The 16,783-nt window shown below is 31.7% G+C and overlaps 1 protein-coding gene across 1 annotated transcript in view; it reads left to right on the top strand.

Moving 5' to 3' along the window:
- Positions 1-16,466, top strand: part of LOC143248537 (uncharacterized) — a 211,190-nt gene extending 194,724 nt beyond the window's left edge. Inside the window, exons 20-23 of the mRNA XM_076496963.1 lie at positions 12,059-12,237; positions 12,858-13,035; positions 13,431-13,645; positions 15,995-16,466. Of these exons, the coding sequence (XP_076353078.1) occupies positions 12,059-12,237; positions 12,858-13,035; positions 13,431-13,645; positions 15,995-16,150 (728 nt within the window). The 3' untranslated portion in view covers positions 16,151-16,466. The remainder of the gene's footprint in view (positions 1-12,058; positions 12,238-12,857; positions 13,036-13,430; positions 13,646-15,994) is intronic.
- Positions 16,467-16,783: the final 317 nt, after the last annotated feature.

The following is a 16,783-nucleotide window of genomic DNA, read 5'->3' as shown; positions in this document are numbered from 1 at the left end:
TATAGTTCCTTTAATTTTGTGATAACACTATATTCTATGGAATCTACTTGTTGTACACAGTATATTCCTTTAATTGTGTGATAACACTATATTCTCTAGAACCTACTTGTAGTATACAGTATAGTTCCTTTAATTTTGTGATAACACTATATTCTCTAGAATCTACTTGTAGTACATAGTATAGTTTTTTTTTTAATTTTGTGATAACACTATATTCTCTAGAATCTACTTGTAATGCATAGTATAGTTCCTTTAATTTTGTGATAACACTATATTCTCTAGAATCTACTTGTAGTACACAGTATAGTTCCTTTAATTTTGTGATAACACTATATTCTCTAGAATCTACTTGTAGTACACAGTATAGTTCCTTTAATTTTATGATAACACTATATTCTATAATTGTATACTATGTAGTACACAGTATAGTTCTTTTTAATTATGTGATAACACTATATTCTCTAGAATCTACTTGTAGTACATAGTATAGTTCCTTTAATTTTGTGATAACACTATATTCTCTAGAATCTACTTGTAGTACATAGTATAGTTCCTTTAATTTTATGATAACACTATATTCTCTAGAATCTACTTGTAGTACATAGTATAGTTCCTTTAATTTTGTGATAACACTATATTCTCTAGAATCTACTTGTAGTACACAGTATAGTTCCTTTAATTTTATGATAACACTATATTCTCTAGAATCTACTTGTAGTACATAGTATAGTTCCTTTAATTTTGTGATAACACTATATTCTCTAGAATCTACTTGTAGTATACAGTATAGTTCCTTTAATTTTGTGATAACACTATATTTTCTAGAATCTACTTGTAGTACACAGTATAGTTCCTTTAATTTTGTGATAACACTATATTCTCTAGAATCTACTTGTAGTACACAGTATAGTTCTTTAATTTTGTGATAACACTATATTCTCTAGAATCTACTTGTAGTATACAGTATAGTTCCTTTAATTTTGTGATAACACTATATTCTCTAGAATCTACTTGTAGTATACAGTATAGTTCCTTTAATTTTGTGATAACACTATATTCTATGGAATATAGTTGTTGTACACAGTATAGTTCCTTTAATTTTGTGATAACACTATATTCTCTAGAATCTACTTGTAGTACATAGTATAGTTCCTTTAATTTTATGATAACACTATATTCTATAGAATCTACTTGTAGTACATAGTATAGTTCCTTTAATTTTGTGATAACACTATATTCTCTAGAATCTACTTGTAGTACATAGTATAGTTCCTTTAATTTTGTGATGACACTATATTCTATAGAATCCACTTGTAGTACATAGTATAGTTCCTTTAATTTTGTGATAACACTATATTCTATGGAATCTAGTTGTTGTACACAGTATAATTCCTTTAATTTTGTGATAACACTATATTCTCTAGAATCTACTTGTAGTACATAGTATAGTTCCGTTAATTTTATGATAACACTATATTCTATAGAATCTACTTCTAGTACACAGTATAGTTCCTTTAATTTTATGATAACACTATATTCTCTAGAATCTACTTGTAGTACATAGTATAGTTCCTTTAATTTTGTGATAACACTATATTCTCTAGAAATTACTTGTAGTACACAGTATAGTTCCTTTAATTTTGTGATAACACTATATTCTCTAGAATCTACTTGTAGTACATAGTATAGTTCCTTTAATTTTTTGATAACACTATATTCTATAGAATCTACTTGTAGTACACAGTATAGTTCCTTTAATTTTATGATTACACTATATTCTATAGAATCTACTTGTAGTACATAGTATAGTTCCTTTAATTTTGTGATAACACTATATTCTCTAGAATCTACTTGTAGTACACAGTATAGTTCCTTTAATTTTATGATAACACTATATACTCTAGAATCTACTTGTAGTACATAGTATAGTTCCTTTAATTTTGTGATAACACTATATTCTATAGAATCCACTTGTAGTACATAGTATAGTTCCTTTAATTTTGTGATAACACTATATTCTATGGAATCTAGTTGTTGTACACAGTATAATTCCTTTAATTTTGTGATAACACTATATTCTCTAGAATCTACTTGTAGTACATAGTATAGTTCCTTTAATTTTATGATAACACTATATTCTCTAGAATCTACTTGTAGTGCATAGTATAGTTCCTTTAATTGTGTGATAACACTATATTCTCTAGAATCTACTTGTAGTACATTGTATAGTTCCTTTAATTTTGTGATAAATATATTCTCTATATTCTCTAGAATCTACTTGTAGTATACAGTATAGTTTTTTAATTTTGTGATAACACTATATTCTCTAGAATCTACTTGTAGTATACAGTATAGTTCCTTTAATTGTGTGATAACACTATATTCTCTAGAACCTACTTGTAGTATACAGTATAGTTCCTTTAATTTTGTGATAACACTATATTCTATAGAATCTACTTGTAGTATACAGTATAGTACCTTTAATTTTGTGATAACACTATATTCTCTAGAATCTACTTGTAGTATACAGTATAGTTTTTTTAATTTTATGATAACACTATATTCTCTAGAATCTACTTGTAGTACACAGTATAGTTCCTTTAATTTTGTGATAACACTATATTATCTAGAATCTACTTGTAGTACATAGTATAGTTCCTTTAATTTTAGGATAACAGTATATTCTCTAGAATCTACTTGTAGTATACAGTATAGTTCCTTTAATTGTGTGATAACACTATATTCTCTAGAACCTACTTGTAGTATACAGTATAGTTCCTTTAATTGTGTGATAACACTATATTCTCTAGAACCTACTTGTAGTATACAGTATAGTTCCTTTAATTTTGTGATAACACTATATTCTATAGAATCTACTTGTAGTATACAGTATAGTACCTTTAATTTTGTGATAACACTATTTTCTCTAGAATCTACTTGTAGTACATAGTATAGTTTTTTTAATTTTGTGATAACACTATATTCTCTAGAAATTACTTGTAGTACACAGTATAGTTCCTGTAATTTTGTGATAACACTATATTCTCTAGAATCTACTTGTAGTACATAGTATAGTTCCTTTAATTTTTTGATAACACTATATTCTATAGAATCTACTTGTAGTACACAGTATAGTTCCTTTAATTTTATGATAACACTATATTCTCTAGAATCTACTTGTAGTACATTGTATAGTTCCTTTAATTTTGTGATAACACTATATTCTCTAGAATCTACTTGTAGTACACAGTATAGTTCCTTTAATTGTGTGATAACACTATATTCTCTAGAATCTACTTGTAGTACATTGTATAGTTCCTTTAATTTTGTGATAATACTATATTCTCTAGAATCTACTTGTAGTATACAGTATAGTTCCTTTAATTGTGTGATAACACTATATTCTCTAGAATCTACTTGTAGTATACAGTATAGTACCTTTAATTTTGTGATAACACTATATTCTCTGGAATCTACTTGTAGTATACAGTATAGTTCCTTTAATTTTATGATAACACTATATTCTCTAGAATCTACTTGTAGTACACAGTATAGTTCCTTTAATTTTGTGATAACACTATATTATCTAGAATCTACTTGTAGTACATAGTATAGTTCCTTTAATTTTAGGATAACAGTATATTCTCTAGAATCTACTTGTAGTATACAGTATAGTTCCTTTAATTGTGTGATAACACTATATTCTCTAGAACCTACTTGTAGTATACAGTATAGTTCCTTTAATTGTGTGATAACACTATATTCTCTAGAACCTACTTGTAGTATACAGTATAGTTCCTTTAATTTTGTGATAACACTATATTCTATAGAATCTACTTGTAGTATACAGTATAGTACCTTTAATTTTGTGATAACACTATATTCTCTAGAACCTACTTGTAGTATACAGTATAGTTCCTTTAATTGTGTGATAACACTATATTCTCTAGAATCTACTTGTAGTATACAGCATAGTTCCTTTAATTTTGTGATAACACTATATTCTATGGAATCTAGTTGTTGTACACAGTATAGTTCCTTTAATTTTGTGATAACACTATATTCTCTAGAACCTACTTGTAGTATACAGTATAGTTCCTTTAATTTTGTGATAACACTATATTCTCTAGAATCTACTTGTAGTACATAGTATAGTTCCTTTAATTTTGTGATAACACTATATTCTCTAGAATCTACTTGTAGTACATAGTATAGTTCCTTTAATTTTGTGATAACACTATATTCTCTAGAATCTACTTGTAGTACACAGTATAGTTCCTTTAATTGTGTGATAACACTATATTCTCTAGAATCTACTTGTAGTATACAGTATAGTTCCTTTAATTTTGTGATAACACTATATTCTCTAGAATCTACTTGTAGTACATAGTATAGTTTTTTTAATTTTGTGATAACACTATATTCTATAGAATCTACTTGTAGTACATAGTATAGTTCCTTTAATTTTGTGATAACACTATATTCTATGGAATCTACTTGTAGTACACAGTATAGTTCTTTTAATTTTGTGATAACACTATATTCTCTAGAATCTACTTGTAGTACACAGTATAGTTCCTTTAATTTTATGATAACACTATATTCTATAGTGTATACTATGTACTACACAGTATAGTTCTTTTAATTTTGTGATAACACTATATTCTCTAGAATCTACTTGTAGTACATAGTATAGTTCCTTTAATTTTATGATAACACTATATTCTCTAGAATCTACTTGTAGTACATAGTATAGTTCCTTTAATTTTATGATAACACTATATTCTCTAGAATCTACTTGTAGTACATAGTATAGTTCCTTTAATTTTGTGATAACACTATATTCTCTAGAATCTACTTGTAGTACACAGTATAGTTCCTTTAATTGTGTGATAACACTATATTCTCTAGAATCTACTTGTAGTATACAGTATAGTTCCTTTAATTTTGTGATAACACTATATTCTCTAGAATCTACTTGTAGTACATAGTATAGTTTTTTTAATTATGTGATGACACTATATTCTCTAGAATCTACTTGTAGTACATAGTATAGTTCCTTTAATTTTGTGATAACACTATTTTCTCTAGAATCTACTTGTAGTACATAGTATAGTTCCTTTAATTTTATGATAACACTATATTCTCTAGAATCTACTTGTAGTACACAGTATAGTTCCTTTAATTTTGTGATAACACTATATTCTCTAGAATCTACTTGTAGTATACAGTATAGTTCCTTTAATTTTGTGATAACACTATATTTTCTAGAATCTACTTGTAGTACACAGTATAGTTCCTTTAATTGTGTGATAACACTATATTCTCTAGAATCTACTTGTAGTACACAGTATAGTTCCTTTTATTGTGTGATAACACTATATTCTCTAGAATCTACTTGTAGTACACAGTATAGTTCCTTTAATTTTGTGATAACACTATATTCTATAGAATCTACTTGTAGTATACAGTATAGTTCCTTTAATTTTGTGATAACACTATATTCTTTAGAATCTACTTGTAGTACACAGTATAGTTCCTTTAATTTTGTGACAACACTATATTCTCTAGAATCTACTTGTAGTATACAGTATAGTTCCTTTAATTTTGTGATAACACTATATTTTCTAGAATCTACTTGTAGTACACAGTATAGTTCCTTTAATTGTGTGATAACACTATATTCTCTAGAATCTACTTGTAGTACACAGTATAGTTCCTTTAATTGTGTGATAACACTATATTCTCTAGAATCTACTTGTAGTACACAGTATAGTTCCTTTAATTGTGTGATAACACTATATTCTCTAGAATCTACTTGTAGTATACAGTATAGTTCCTTTAATTTTGTGATAACACTATATTCTCTGGAATCTACTTGTAGTACACAGTATAGTTTCTTTAATTTTGTGATAACACTATATTCTCTAGAACACTGATTGTCAACTTTTTCTGACTTGTGACACACTAAGACAAGCTGAAAATTTTCGCGACACACCTGGAAAGCCTTAACAATTTTTTTTAGGTACACGTTACACGGCAAGCGTTAAAAGCCTTAGAACGAAAATCACGGTCAGAGCAGGTGATATTAATGTCATTGTGCATCACGTTTAGATACACGTAACACTAAAGAGATAACTTAAAAAGCCTCAGAACGAAAATCACGGTCAGAGCAGGTGATATTAATGTCATTTGCACATTGACAATACTATCGCTTGCTTTGGCCGTGAGTGTCGTTCTAAGGCTTTTTAACGATTTTGTGGTATAGCAGAAAAATCAAAACTTTTTATTTTTACATATGTTTTCAATGTGATGCTTGTGCCTGCTTCCGAGAGCAAATCGAATTGAAGCGAGGTTCTAACGTAGACCAAAAAGCTCGCATTTCACCATCGACTTCGCAAAACCACGAATATGCAAATGAAAGCAGAACTTCAACTGCTTTTGAACTGATTGCAGGATATGAATTTTTAATGGAGATCCAAAACTCATCCAAGCTATTTTCGGGAAACAATAACTGATAAAATTCGTCGTTTCGTAAATCAATGAGCTGTTCTTCCTCCTGAGTTGTAAGATTTCTTGTCTCGTTGATTCCGAATAGAGAGGTCACCCAATTATATTCGTTGACAGCAAGTGACGGGAAGTAATGTTCTCAGTGCTCGAGTTCAATGAAAACCATCAAATGTTTTGGATGGTTTCAGAGTGTCTCTGTAGTAGCTTTTATTAACTGGTGTTTTCGACTTGCTTGTAAAATCCCAAGAAAGTTGAACGTGTTTCATAACCACCGCGTCACACCTGCCAATCCCTCGCGACCCACAGGTTGAGAATCACTGCTCTATAATCAACTTCTAGTAAACAGTATAGTTCCTTTAATTTTGTGGTAACATTGTATTCTTTAAGCTCCATTTTGGTTGTAAGTTAATACCTCTAATCTTGTGATAACATAGCTTTCTAAGTGATTCATAAGCCAGTAACTAATAATAATAATTGTTCAGTAGTTTTTACGACACACCGGTAAACATTGACTAGAGAAACTAATGTCATCGTTTGTTTAAATGTTTTCACAATAAAACCAGTTCCGTTGTAAAAGGTTTTTTTTTTTTTAATCACCAATCAAAAACACAAAACCTGGATACTATACACTAGATAAATAAAGGCTTAACTTTAAAAAAATAGTTTGTTTGAATATCACGCAAAGCTACACAGGGCTATCTGCGCTAGCCGTCCCTAACTTAGCAGTGTAAGACTAGAGGGAAGGCAGCTAGTCATCACCACCCACCGCCAACTCAATGTATGTAGTAGATGTATGTACTAGATGTATGTAGTAGATGTATGTAGTAGATGTATGTACTAGATGTATGTAGTAGATGTATGTACTAGATGTATGTAGTAGATGTATGTACTAGATGTATGTTCTAGATGTATGTAGTAAATGTATGTACTAGATGTATGTACTACATGTATGTAGTAGATGTATGTACTAGATGTATGTACGAGATGTATGTACTAGATGTATGTACGACATGTATGTAGTAAATGTATGTACTAGATGTATGTAGTAGATGTATGTACCTACATGTACGTAGTAAAACGTATGTACTACATGTATGTAGTAGATGTACATGTACTACATGTATGTAGTAGATGTATGTACTAGATGTATGTAGTAGATGTATGTACTAGATGTATGTACTACATGTATGTAGTAGATGTATGTAGTAGATGTATGTAGAAGATGTATGTAGTAGATGTATGTAGAAGATGTATGTAGAAGATGTATGTACTAGATGTATGTACTACATGTATGTAGTAAATGTATGTAGTAGATGTATGTACGAGATGTATGTACGAGATGTATGTACGAGATGTATGTAGTAGATGTATGTAGTTTTATCACAATAAAACCAGTTCCGTTGTAAAGGTTTTTTTTTAATCACCAATCAAAAACACAAAACCTGGATACTATACACTAGATAAATAAAGGCTTAACATTAAAAATAGTTTGTTTGAATATCACGCAAAGCTACACAAGGGCTATCTGCGCTAGCCGTCCCTAACTTAGCAGTGTAAGACTAGAGGGAAGGCAGCTAGTCATCACCACCCACCGCCAACTCTTGGGCTACTATTTTTACCAACAAATAGTGAGATTATCGTCACATAACGCCCCCACGGTTGAAAGGGCGAGCATGTTTGGCGAAATCGGGATTCGAACCCGCGACCCTCAGATTACTAATTGAACGCCTTTACCCACCTGATCATGACAGGCTGAGAATAGTTAGTAAGCGGTTGTTCGATCTGTACCAAAAGGACGTGTTAATAAAATATTAATATGAATAAAGTGAACAAAGGCCTCTTTATAAATATCACAATGTTTCTTGTCACATTTATAAATATCACAATGTTTCTTGTCACATTTATAAATATCACAATGTTTTTTGTCACATTTATAAATATCATGTTTCTTGTCACATAAGAATATACTTAAAGAAATAGGAAACAAAATTCAGTAGTTGCCAGCTTTTACTAAATAAAAATGTTTTTATTGTTGTTGGTAGTTTGTTAGAAGTCTGTAGTTTTGGTGAATACCAGCTTTTATTAAATAAAAATGTTTGTATTGTTGTTGGTAGTTTGTTAGAAGGCTGTAGTTTTGGTGAATACCAGCTTTTATTAAATAAAAATGTTTTTATTGTTGTTGGTAGTTTGTTAGAAGGCTGTAGTTTTGGTGAATACCAGCTTTATTAAACAAAAATGTTTGTATTGTTGTTGGTAGTTTGTTAGAAGTCTGTAGTTTTGGTGAATACCAGCTTTATTAAATAAAAATGTTTTTATTGTTGTTGGTAGTTTGTCAGAAGGCTGTAGTTTTGGTGAATACCAGCTTTTATTAAATAAAAATGTTTGTATTGTTGTTGGTAGTTTGTTAGAAGTCTGTAGTTTTGGTGAATACCAGCTTTTATTAAAAAAAAAAATGTTTGTATTGTTGTTGGTAGTTTGTTAGAAGTCTGTAGTTTTGGTGAATACCAGCTTTTATTAAATAAAAATGTTTGTATTGTTGTTGGTAGTTTGTTAGAAGTCTGTAGTTTTGGTGAATACCAGCTTTTATTAAATAAAAAAATGTTTTTTGTTGTTGTTAGTTTGTTAGAAGTCTGTAGTTTTGGTGAATACCAGCTTTTATTAAATAAAAATGTTTGTATTGTTGTTGGTAGTTTGTTAGAAGTCTGTAGTTTGGTGAATCCAGCTTTTATTAAATAAAAAATGTTTTTATTGTTGTTGGTAGTTTGTTAGAAGTCTGTAGTTTTGGTGAATACCAGCTTTTATTAAATAAAAATGTTTGTATTGTAGTTGGTAGTTTGTTAGAAGTCTGTAGTTTTGGTGAATACCAGCTTTTATTAAATAAAAAATGTTTTTATTGTTGTTGGTAGTTTGTTAGAAGTCTGTAGTTTTGGTGAATACCAGCTTTTATTAAATAAAATGTTTGTATTGTTGTTGGTAGTTTGTTAGAAGTCTGTAGTTTGGTGAATACCAGCTTTTATTAAATAAAAATGTTTGTATTGTTGTTGGTAGTTTGTTAGAAGTCTGTAGTTTTGGTGAATACCAGCTTTTATTAAATAAAAAATGTTTTTATTGTTGTTGGTAGTTTGTTAGAAGTCTGTAGTTTTGGTGAATACCAGCTTTTATTAAATAAAATGTTTGTATTGTTGTTGGTAGTTTGTTAGAAGTCTGTAGTTTTGGTGAATACCAGCTTTTATTAAATAAAAAATGTTTGTATTGTTGTTGGTAGTTTGTTAGAAGTCTGTAGTTTTGGTGAATACCAGCTTTTATTAAATAAAAAATGTTTGTATTGTTGTTGGTAGTTTGTTAGAAGTCTGTAGTTTTGGTGAATACCAGCTTTTATTAAATAAAAAATGTTTTTATTGTTGTTGGTAGTTTGTTAGAAGTCTGTAGTTTTGGTGAATACCAGCTTTTATTAAATAAAAATGTTTGTATTGTTGTTGGTAGTTTGTTAGAAGTCTGTAGTTTTGGTGAATACCAGCTTTTATTAAATAAAAAAAATGTTTGTATTGTTGTTGGTAGTTTGTTAGAAGTCTGTAGTTTTGGTGAATACCAGCTTTTATTAAATAAAAAATGTTTGTATTGTTGTTGGTAGTTTGTTAGAAGGCTGTAGTTTTGGTGAATACCAGCTTTTATTAAATAAAAAATATTTTTATTGTTGTTGGTAGTTTGTTAGAAGGCTGTAGTTTTGGTGAATACCAATTTTTATTAAATAAAAAATGCTTGTATTGTTGTTGTTTACTTGTTAAAACTTTGATATTTAAGTGAATACTAGTTGTTATTAAATAAAAAATTCTTACATCGTCGGTAATGATTTGTCAAAAGTTTGAAATTTTAGTAAATCCGAAGTACGTGAAGTTTAAAAAGAGATAAATCAATATATTGAAAATATCACAAGTACAAGATAAACAGCCGTCCAAAGGATTGTCGTCAATACATGTCTTTTGCTATTATAAAATTAAACTAGAGATAAGTGAGCTAGTGCCAATTTAAACATGCAGTGAAATGTATAAAATGAACTATTTTAAAGTAAGAATTGATAAATAATTCTGGTTTTATCCTAATCTGAGGGTACTAATGAAGAGTGGTAGTTACAGGAGTGAGGCCGGCATGGCCAAGAGTGTTAAGGCGTTCGACTTGTTATCCGAGGGTCGCGGGTTCGAATCGCGGTCGCACCAAACATGCTCTCCCTTTCAGCTGTGGGGGCGTTATAATGTTACGGTCAATCCCACTATTCGTTGGTAAAAGAGTAGCCCAAGAGTTGGCGGTGGGTGGTGATGACTAGCTGCCTTCCCTCTAGTCTTACACTGCTAAATTAAGGACGGCTAGCGCAGATAGCCCTCGAGTATCAAACAAACAATCCAGGAGTGAATCAGAATATTTATTCATATATTCGTTTGTTGATTAGAAAAACATCAATAAATAAACGAAGCGTGACCGTAAGCCGCTAATAAAAATAATTTTATGCTGCATATAATTTTCTGACACTTTTCTTTATTTGACTATTAGTGTGTCTCTAAATGAGCACGTGGAAGAAAGAGGCCGGACCGTTATCTTTGCACATGTAAAGTTGATGTTCATCATGGACCAGTCAACCGAAACTTGAAAAAGAAACAGCTTCAGTCTAACATCTGTAACAGATTTACTGTCATACATTTATTTTAGTGCCCACGTTTGTTTCATTTCGATGCACGTGATGTATATTATTAGTTGTGTAATGCGCGAGTCCTGCTTTTACTCCAAATTTGTAGAAGCTTTTCGAGAGAAAAGAATCAACAATATATCTTTTGCAAAACTCTAGCGTGTCGTCGAATATTGTTGAACGTTCAAGAATCTCGTCTAATTGGTGTAAAAGCTAGCATATTAATCGGGAAACCAGAGATTTTGACTAGGAACGTTTTCTAGATTTCGTACACTACAAACTGTTCAACTTCAGTGAACTAAGTTTGGACGTTAGTATTTCTACATGGATATTAAATATCTTCGTCTGTAAAAAGGCAGCTTATAAGCTGCCAACAAAGCTAGCTAGCTTAAGTAAGGCGTAACATTATCAAACCAGAATTAATTTGCTCGTCGTGAACCTGGAACGTCGATAAAATATTCAGTTTTAGACCAGACAGAAGACTCAGTATAGTTTCCAAGTTTCTAAAACTTCTATAAACCAATACTTTTAATAGCTATTTGAAATAACTGTAATTAAAGTCGTATTATTGTTTGTATATTAAAATATAGTCGTTTTAAGAAAGAATGGTAAGAACCATAAATTTATTATATATCGATTTTGAATTAGCTTTAAATTCAAATACATATTTCTGGTTATTTGAAATCGTAATACGTATTGTACGTAACAAAATAAATGGGTGATTCGTCCTAGATAAATTATAATACATAACACGTGGTTTTTACTACAATTTTTATATTTACTGGATTTTAACCTTCTCTATTCAGAACCTATTATTACTGTTATGCTTGTTTTTGATTAAACTGCAGATACAATTCAACTTTTCTGCAGATCCTGAGTTTCCTGGTCCACCAGTATTTATTAGTTACCAGTGGGAATCTCAAGAAACTGTACTTGAACTTCGAAGAAGGCTGGAACTCGCTGGTTATCCTTGTTGGATGGACATTGGGCAGCTTGGTGGTGGAGACTCTCTCTACGGAAAGATTTATGAAGGAATAAGTGGAGCAAAGGTTGGTTTTGCAAAACATAACTGTTGGTGGTCATTCTGTAGAATAATCCCTTCTACTGTCTCCAGACATGAAGTAGCTAGAGAGACTGTTTTATACGAATTGTTAACAATCAAAATTATTATCAAATTCGAGTAGGAAAAAAGTGTCTAATATGGTTACAAATACTTTAAACAAACACTTTATTGTAAAAGAATTATATAAAAAAGTGGCCAGTATGTGTTACCTATGCTTTAGAAGTTTAGACGAACACTTAGACCAGCTTCAAACAGGAGGTTTTACAGCATGCTCTAAGCAAATGTAATTTTGTACTACATTGTAACAAGGCCTGGTATGACCAGGTGGTTAGGGCGTTTGACTTGCAATTTGAGAGTCGCGAGTTCGAATCCCCGTACCCTCAAACATGCGTATCCTTTCGGTCGTGAGGGCGTTGTAATGTTACTATTAACCCCACTCTTCATTGGATGGTGATGGCTAGCTGCCTTCTCTCTAGTCTTTTAAAACAAATTTATATTATTGCTAACTGAATATATTTTGAAGGGGTTGTTCTTAGGGGAATCGTCCATTATGTAGTTTCTAGAAATCTAACTGAAAGTGAAATACGTCTAATCCTTTATTACCAGGTAGTGATCTGCTGTCTAACACCGCGATATGCAGCCTCTCCCACGTGCTCTCGTGAAGCCAGCTTAGCTGATGTTTTAAGAAAACCCATTATTCCGGTGATGATGGAGCCAACTCCGTGGCCTCCCCCAGGACCTCTGGCGATAGTACTTAGTTCACTGGTGTATGTTGACTTGTGTGGTAAGAAATGTTTGACAAGATGACAGCTTTCTTCCAGAACCAGAATTTTATTTTCAGCTAAAACTTTTTATTATACGTTCAGTACTACAGCTTTATAGATTTTTAAATTTAAAAACGTATGAATTTACTGAATCTGTAAAATAATACATTAATCTGTGATTTCTTTTTCACCAATGCAAAATATATTCATTTCCACGACATTAACAAACCGATAAAAGTGTATCAACTCTTCCAGACAAAATACCACGATATCTAAAGTTTAAATAACCGAAAATGATGTTCGTCGCTCAAGCTTAAATATTTCTGATGTTAAAATGGCTGTCGTAATTTAGTTTTAACTTTATTGGACAATTAACAACGATCTATATAATTTACAATTGCGAATTGAAACATAGGAATCGGAGGGCATGGTGGAAGTGGGAGACAGGCTGACTGGGAGCAAAGATTTAATGACATCATCGAAAGAATTTTGTATTATGTTTCCTGTGCGGTTCCACAGAGGGCGTCACATACGCAAGCAAAACTTTATTCACCGCCAAGAGCCACAGTTGCCTCAGAATTCTGGACTCGATCAATTAACACAGAAGGTGGACCAACTAGCTCAGAAGAGGTAACCTTTGTATCAGGTCATCCCTTAAGTAATGTCGGATTTTAGGTTCAGAAAAAGAGAAAGGATTTCAAATGCTTTTAATGTTATTTAATCAATAATATATGTTCCATTATTATTAACTACTTCCTGCCAACGATTCACAAGCTTCTGAATGTCACTTCTATAAAATTAATGGGGTTTGGAGGAAAATAGTGGAGAGAGGGTAGCTTTGGTATCCTCAACAGATGATAATCAGATGTGACAAGGTCTGGAGAATAAGGAGGATATGGAAGTTTTTCCCAGTCTAGTTCTTCAGTCTTTACAGATGTGATCCTTACTGTATGGGGCCGTACATCATCCTGGTGTAACACAACACCTTTACGATTGATCAAAGCAGGCCTCTTTTCTTTCAGTGCAACATTCAAGTGCTCTAACTGTTGACAATAGAAGTCTGATGTAATTGTTACATTGAGTGGCAGCAACTCAAAGTGGATCACACCAACAATATCCCACCAAACGTCTAACAAGACTTTCCTAGGGTGGAGGTCCATTTTGGGCTCTGCTTTAGCGAGTTTACCTGCACTGAGCCATTGTATACGGCGTTTAACATTTTTATAATATATCCATTTTTCGTCTCCAGTCACTAATTTGTCCAAAAAAGGTGAGTTACGTGCAAATATCCTCTCTTGCTCTAAGGTCGGTTTTTGTTAAATCATGTTGGACCTATATACTAAGTTTCGACACCTTTCCAAGCTGTTACAGATGACGGTAAACTGTTGAATAGTTTGAATTAAACTTCTGTGCCAGTTTTTCAACTGTTACAACACAATCTTCATCAAGTGTAGCCAGTAGCAAGTCATCATTAAACTCAGCAGGATGACCTGAATGGTAGCGCATCACTTAAGTTGTAGTCACCTGATCTGAACTTTTGAAACCACTTTCAACATTTTCTTTCATTGAGAGACTCCGCACCATAAACACCTTGAATGTTTCGTGTAGTTTCTGCTGCACTATTGCCTTTTTTAAACTCATAAAGTATTATATGTCTAATGTGCTCCTCAGACACATCCATCTTCATAAGGGTTTATTTAATTAATGATCTGAAAAAGTGTAGTTGGGTTAGTTTCTTTTATTTGTCTGAACATTTTTATACACGTCCTACTACGTATTTTAGTTATTAAAACCTTCTACAAAGACATAAATGATGATGCACTTTCTGTATTACATTTTCGGACATTACTTATGGGATGACCTGACATATATACATTTCTTATTGAAAGTGATATATTGGAAGTACAGTGAAGAAAGAAGTTTTTTTTTTTAAATGTTGTAGTATTTGATATTTTAAACTTGAACTGTAAAGCAACTCCTGCTGGACAGAGGAAGGACAATCAGGAGCAGCACTTGCTCCTATACTTCAACAGTAATTATTGTTACTCTTATAACGATCCCACGTTTGAAAGTGTGGGGTTGATTAACAGCCTCAGAGAAGTAACCAATAACCCACGTATTCTCCCATTAACCCCTCCCTACCCCCCATGTAAGTCGTGTCTTGGGAGGACTGAAGAGCGCCATATTATTGTTCTTTGCACGATACCAAAATATGCAGTCGCTGTTAGAGAATGTTTGTCGGCTATCAAAACGCTGTTAGAGAATGTTTGTCGGCTATCAAAACGCTGTTAGAGAATGTTTGTCGGCTATCAAAACGCTGTTAGAGATTGTTTGTCGGCTATCAAAACGCTGTTAGAGAATGTTTGTCGGCTATCAAAACGCTGTTAGAGAATGTTTGTCGGCTATCAAAACGCTGTTAGAGAATGTTTGTCGGCTATGAAAACCAACTTTTTATTCTTCTCCTTTTTTAATAATAGAAAAAATCTTTATTTGAGATCAAACATTTCAGTTTTTAAGTAGTTTAACCCCACGTGTTGAAATGTGTAGAGAGTTAAGAATCACTGATTACCCTATTTAACTACTATTATAACGTGCAACCCCGGATTAAGGCATAAGTTTACTGGGCTAATGCCCAGAGCCTCACGCTATGACTCATAAAGGTTTCACGTAGAAGTTCTGTCTTGAAAAGATTAGGGCAAATAAAATCCTCAATCCGGCATTGATCACGTGGTGTAAATGTAACATCCGTAAAGGATATATTAATATGATTTTTACAGAGGAATCTTTAATAATGTTACTGTTTTATTCTCACGAAAAGGCTTATTCAATTTTATATTTTTAGAACAACTATTCAATGTTCAATTGTGGATAGAAATGTTGTTTTGGTTCTTTAGTTTACATTATTCTCGTTTATTTAAAAAAAATATATTGACGGATGTTAACTATTTTTTATCTTCTATTTTTGCTACACATTTTCAGACGTCCCAGAGAAGATCAAGGGAAGACAATAGTTCAGTCTCATCTCTCAATCTCCGTGGTAACGAGACACGGGAAGGGAATGAAACGCCGATGGCTTGGCGCTTTCCACGAGGACAGAATAGAGTCACACAGTGTTTGATATGTGTAATACTATAAGCTGAACCCGTTTAAAGTGCATATACGTTTATCTTTAAACAGATAACAATAAATACTTTGGACATATAACTTTACGCCACCTGGTGACGTATTATCTAGTGAAATCATTTCCTTTTATCTTCTTCTTTAAAAACAAATAACCCTACAATTCTTTCTGGTTTTATAGTAGCGATACTTGAAATCCAATTTTTATTATTATTACTAGATTTCTCTTCCTCCTGACAAAGAGGGTTCGTGGTCCTCGCCATTTAAGGTGTTCTGTGTAATATAACACAACCAGTGATGAGAACATTAATAAATCTATTTGTCTACCTTACCGAAGTGTCATCTGTCAAGATAAAAGAAAAAATTTGCACCCGTTGCCTTGAAAAGGAAGCTACATTCTATAATATTTTCGCTCAAAATATTTCATCCAAACGATTTTGTGTATATACCTATATACACACACGTAATTCTAAAGTGTATTTCATAGTCTTTCAAAGTGCAAAATACAAAAGGTTTCAAAGCAAATAAGCATCGTGTTTAATTTTAGCAAAAGTTCAGAACCATTATAATTACACTATGTTTGGTAGACCTAACCTCCATTAACTAATATATTAAAATAAGTATGTATAGCAGACCTCTGTTATATTA

The sequence above is a fragment of the Tachypleus tridentatus genome, chromosome 4, assembly GCF_004210375.1.
Source record: "Tachypleus tridentatus isolate NWPU-2018 chromosome 4, ASM421037v1, whole genome shotgun sequence".
In the NCBI taxonomy this organism is placed as follows: Eukaryota; Metazoa; Arthropoda; class Merostomata; order Xiphosura; family Limulidae; genus Tachypleus; species Tachypleus tridentatus.
Note: the sequence above shows the minus strand (reverse complement) of the source record. Positions and strands in the feature narration are given on the sequence as shown.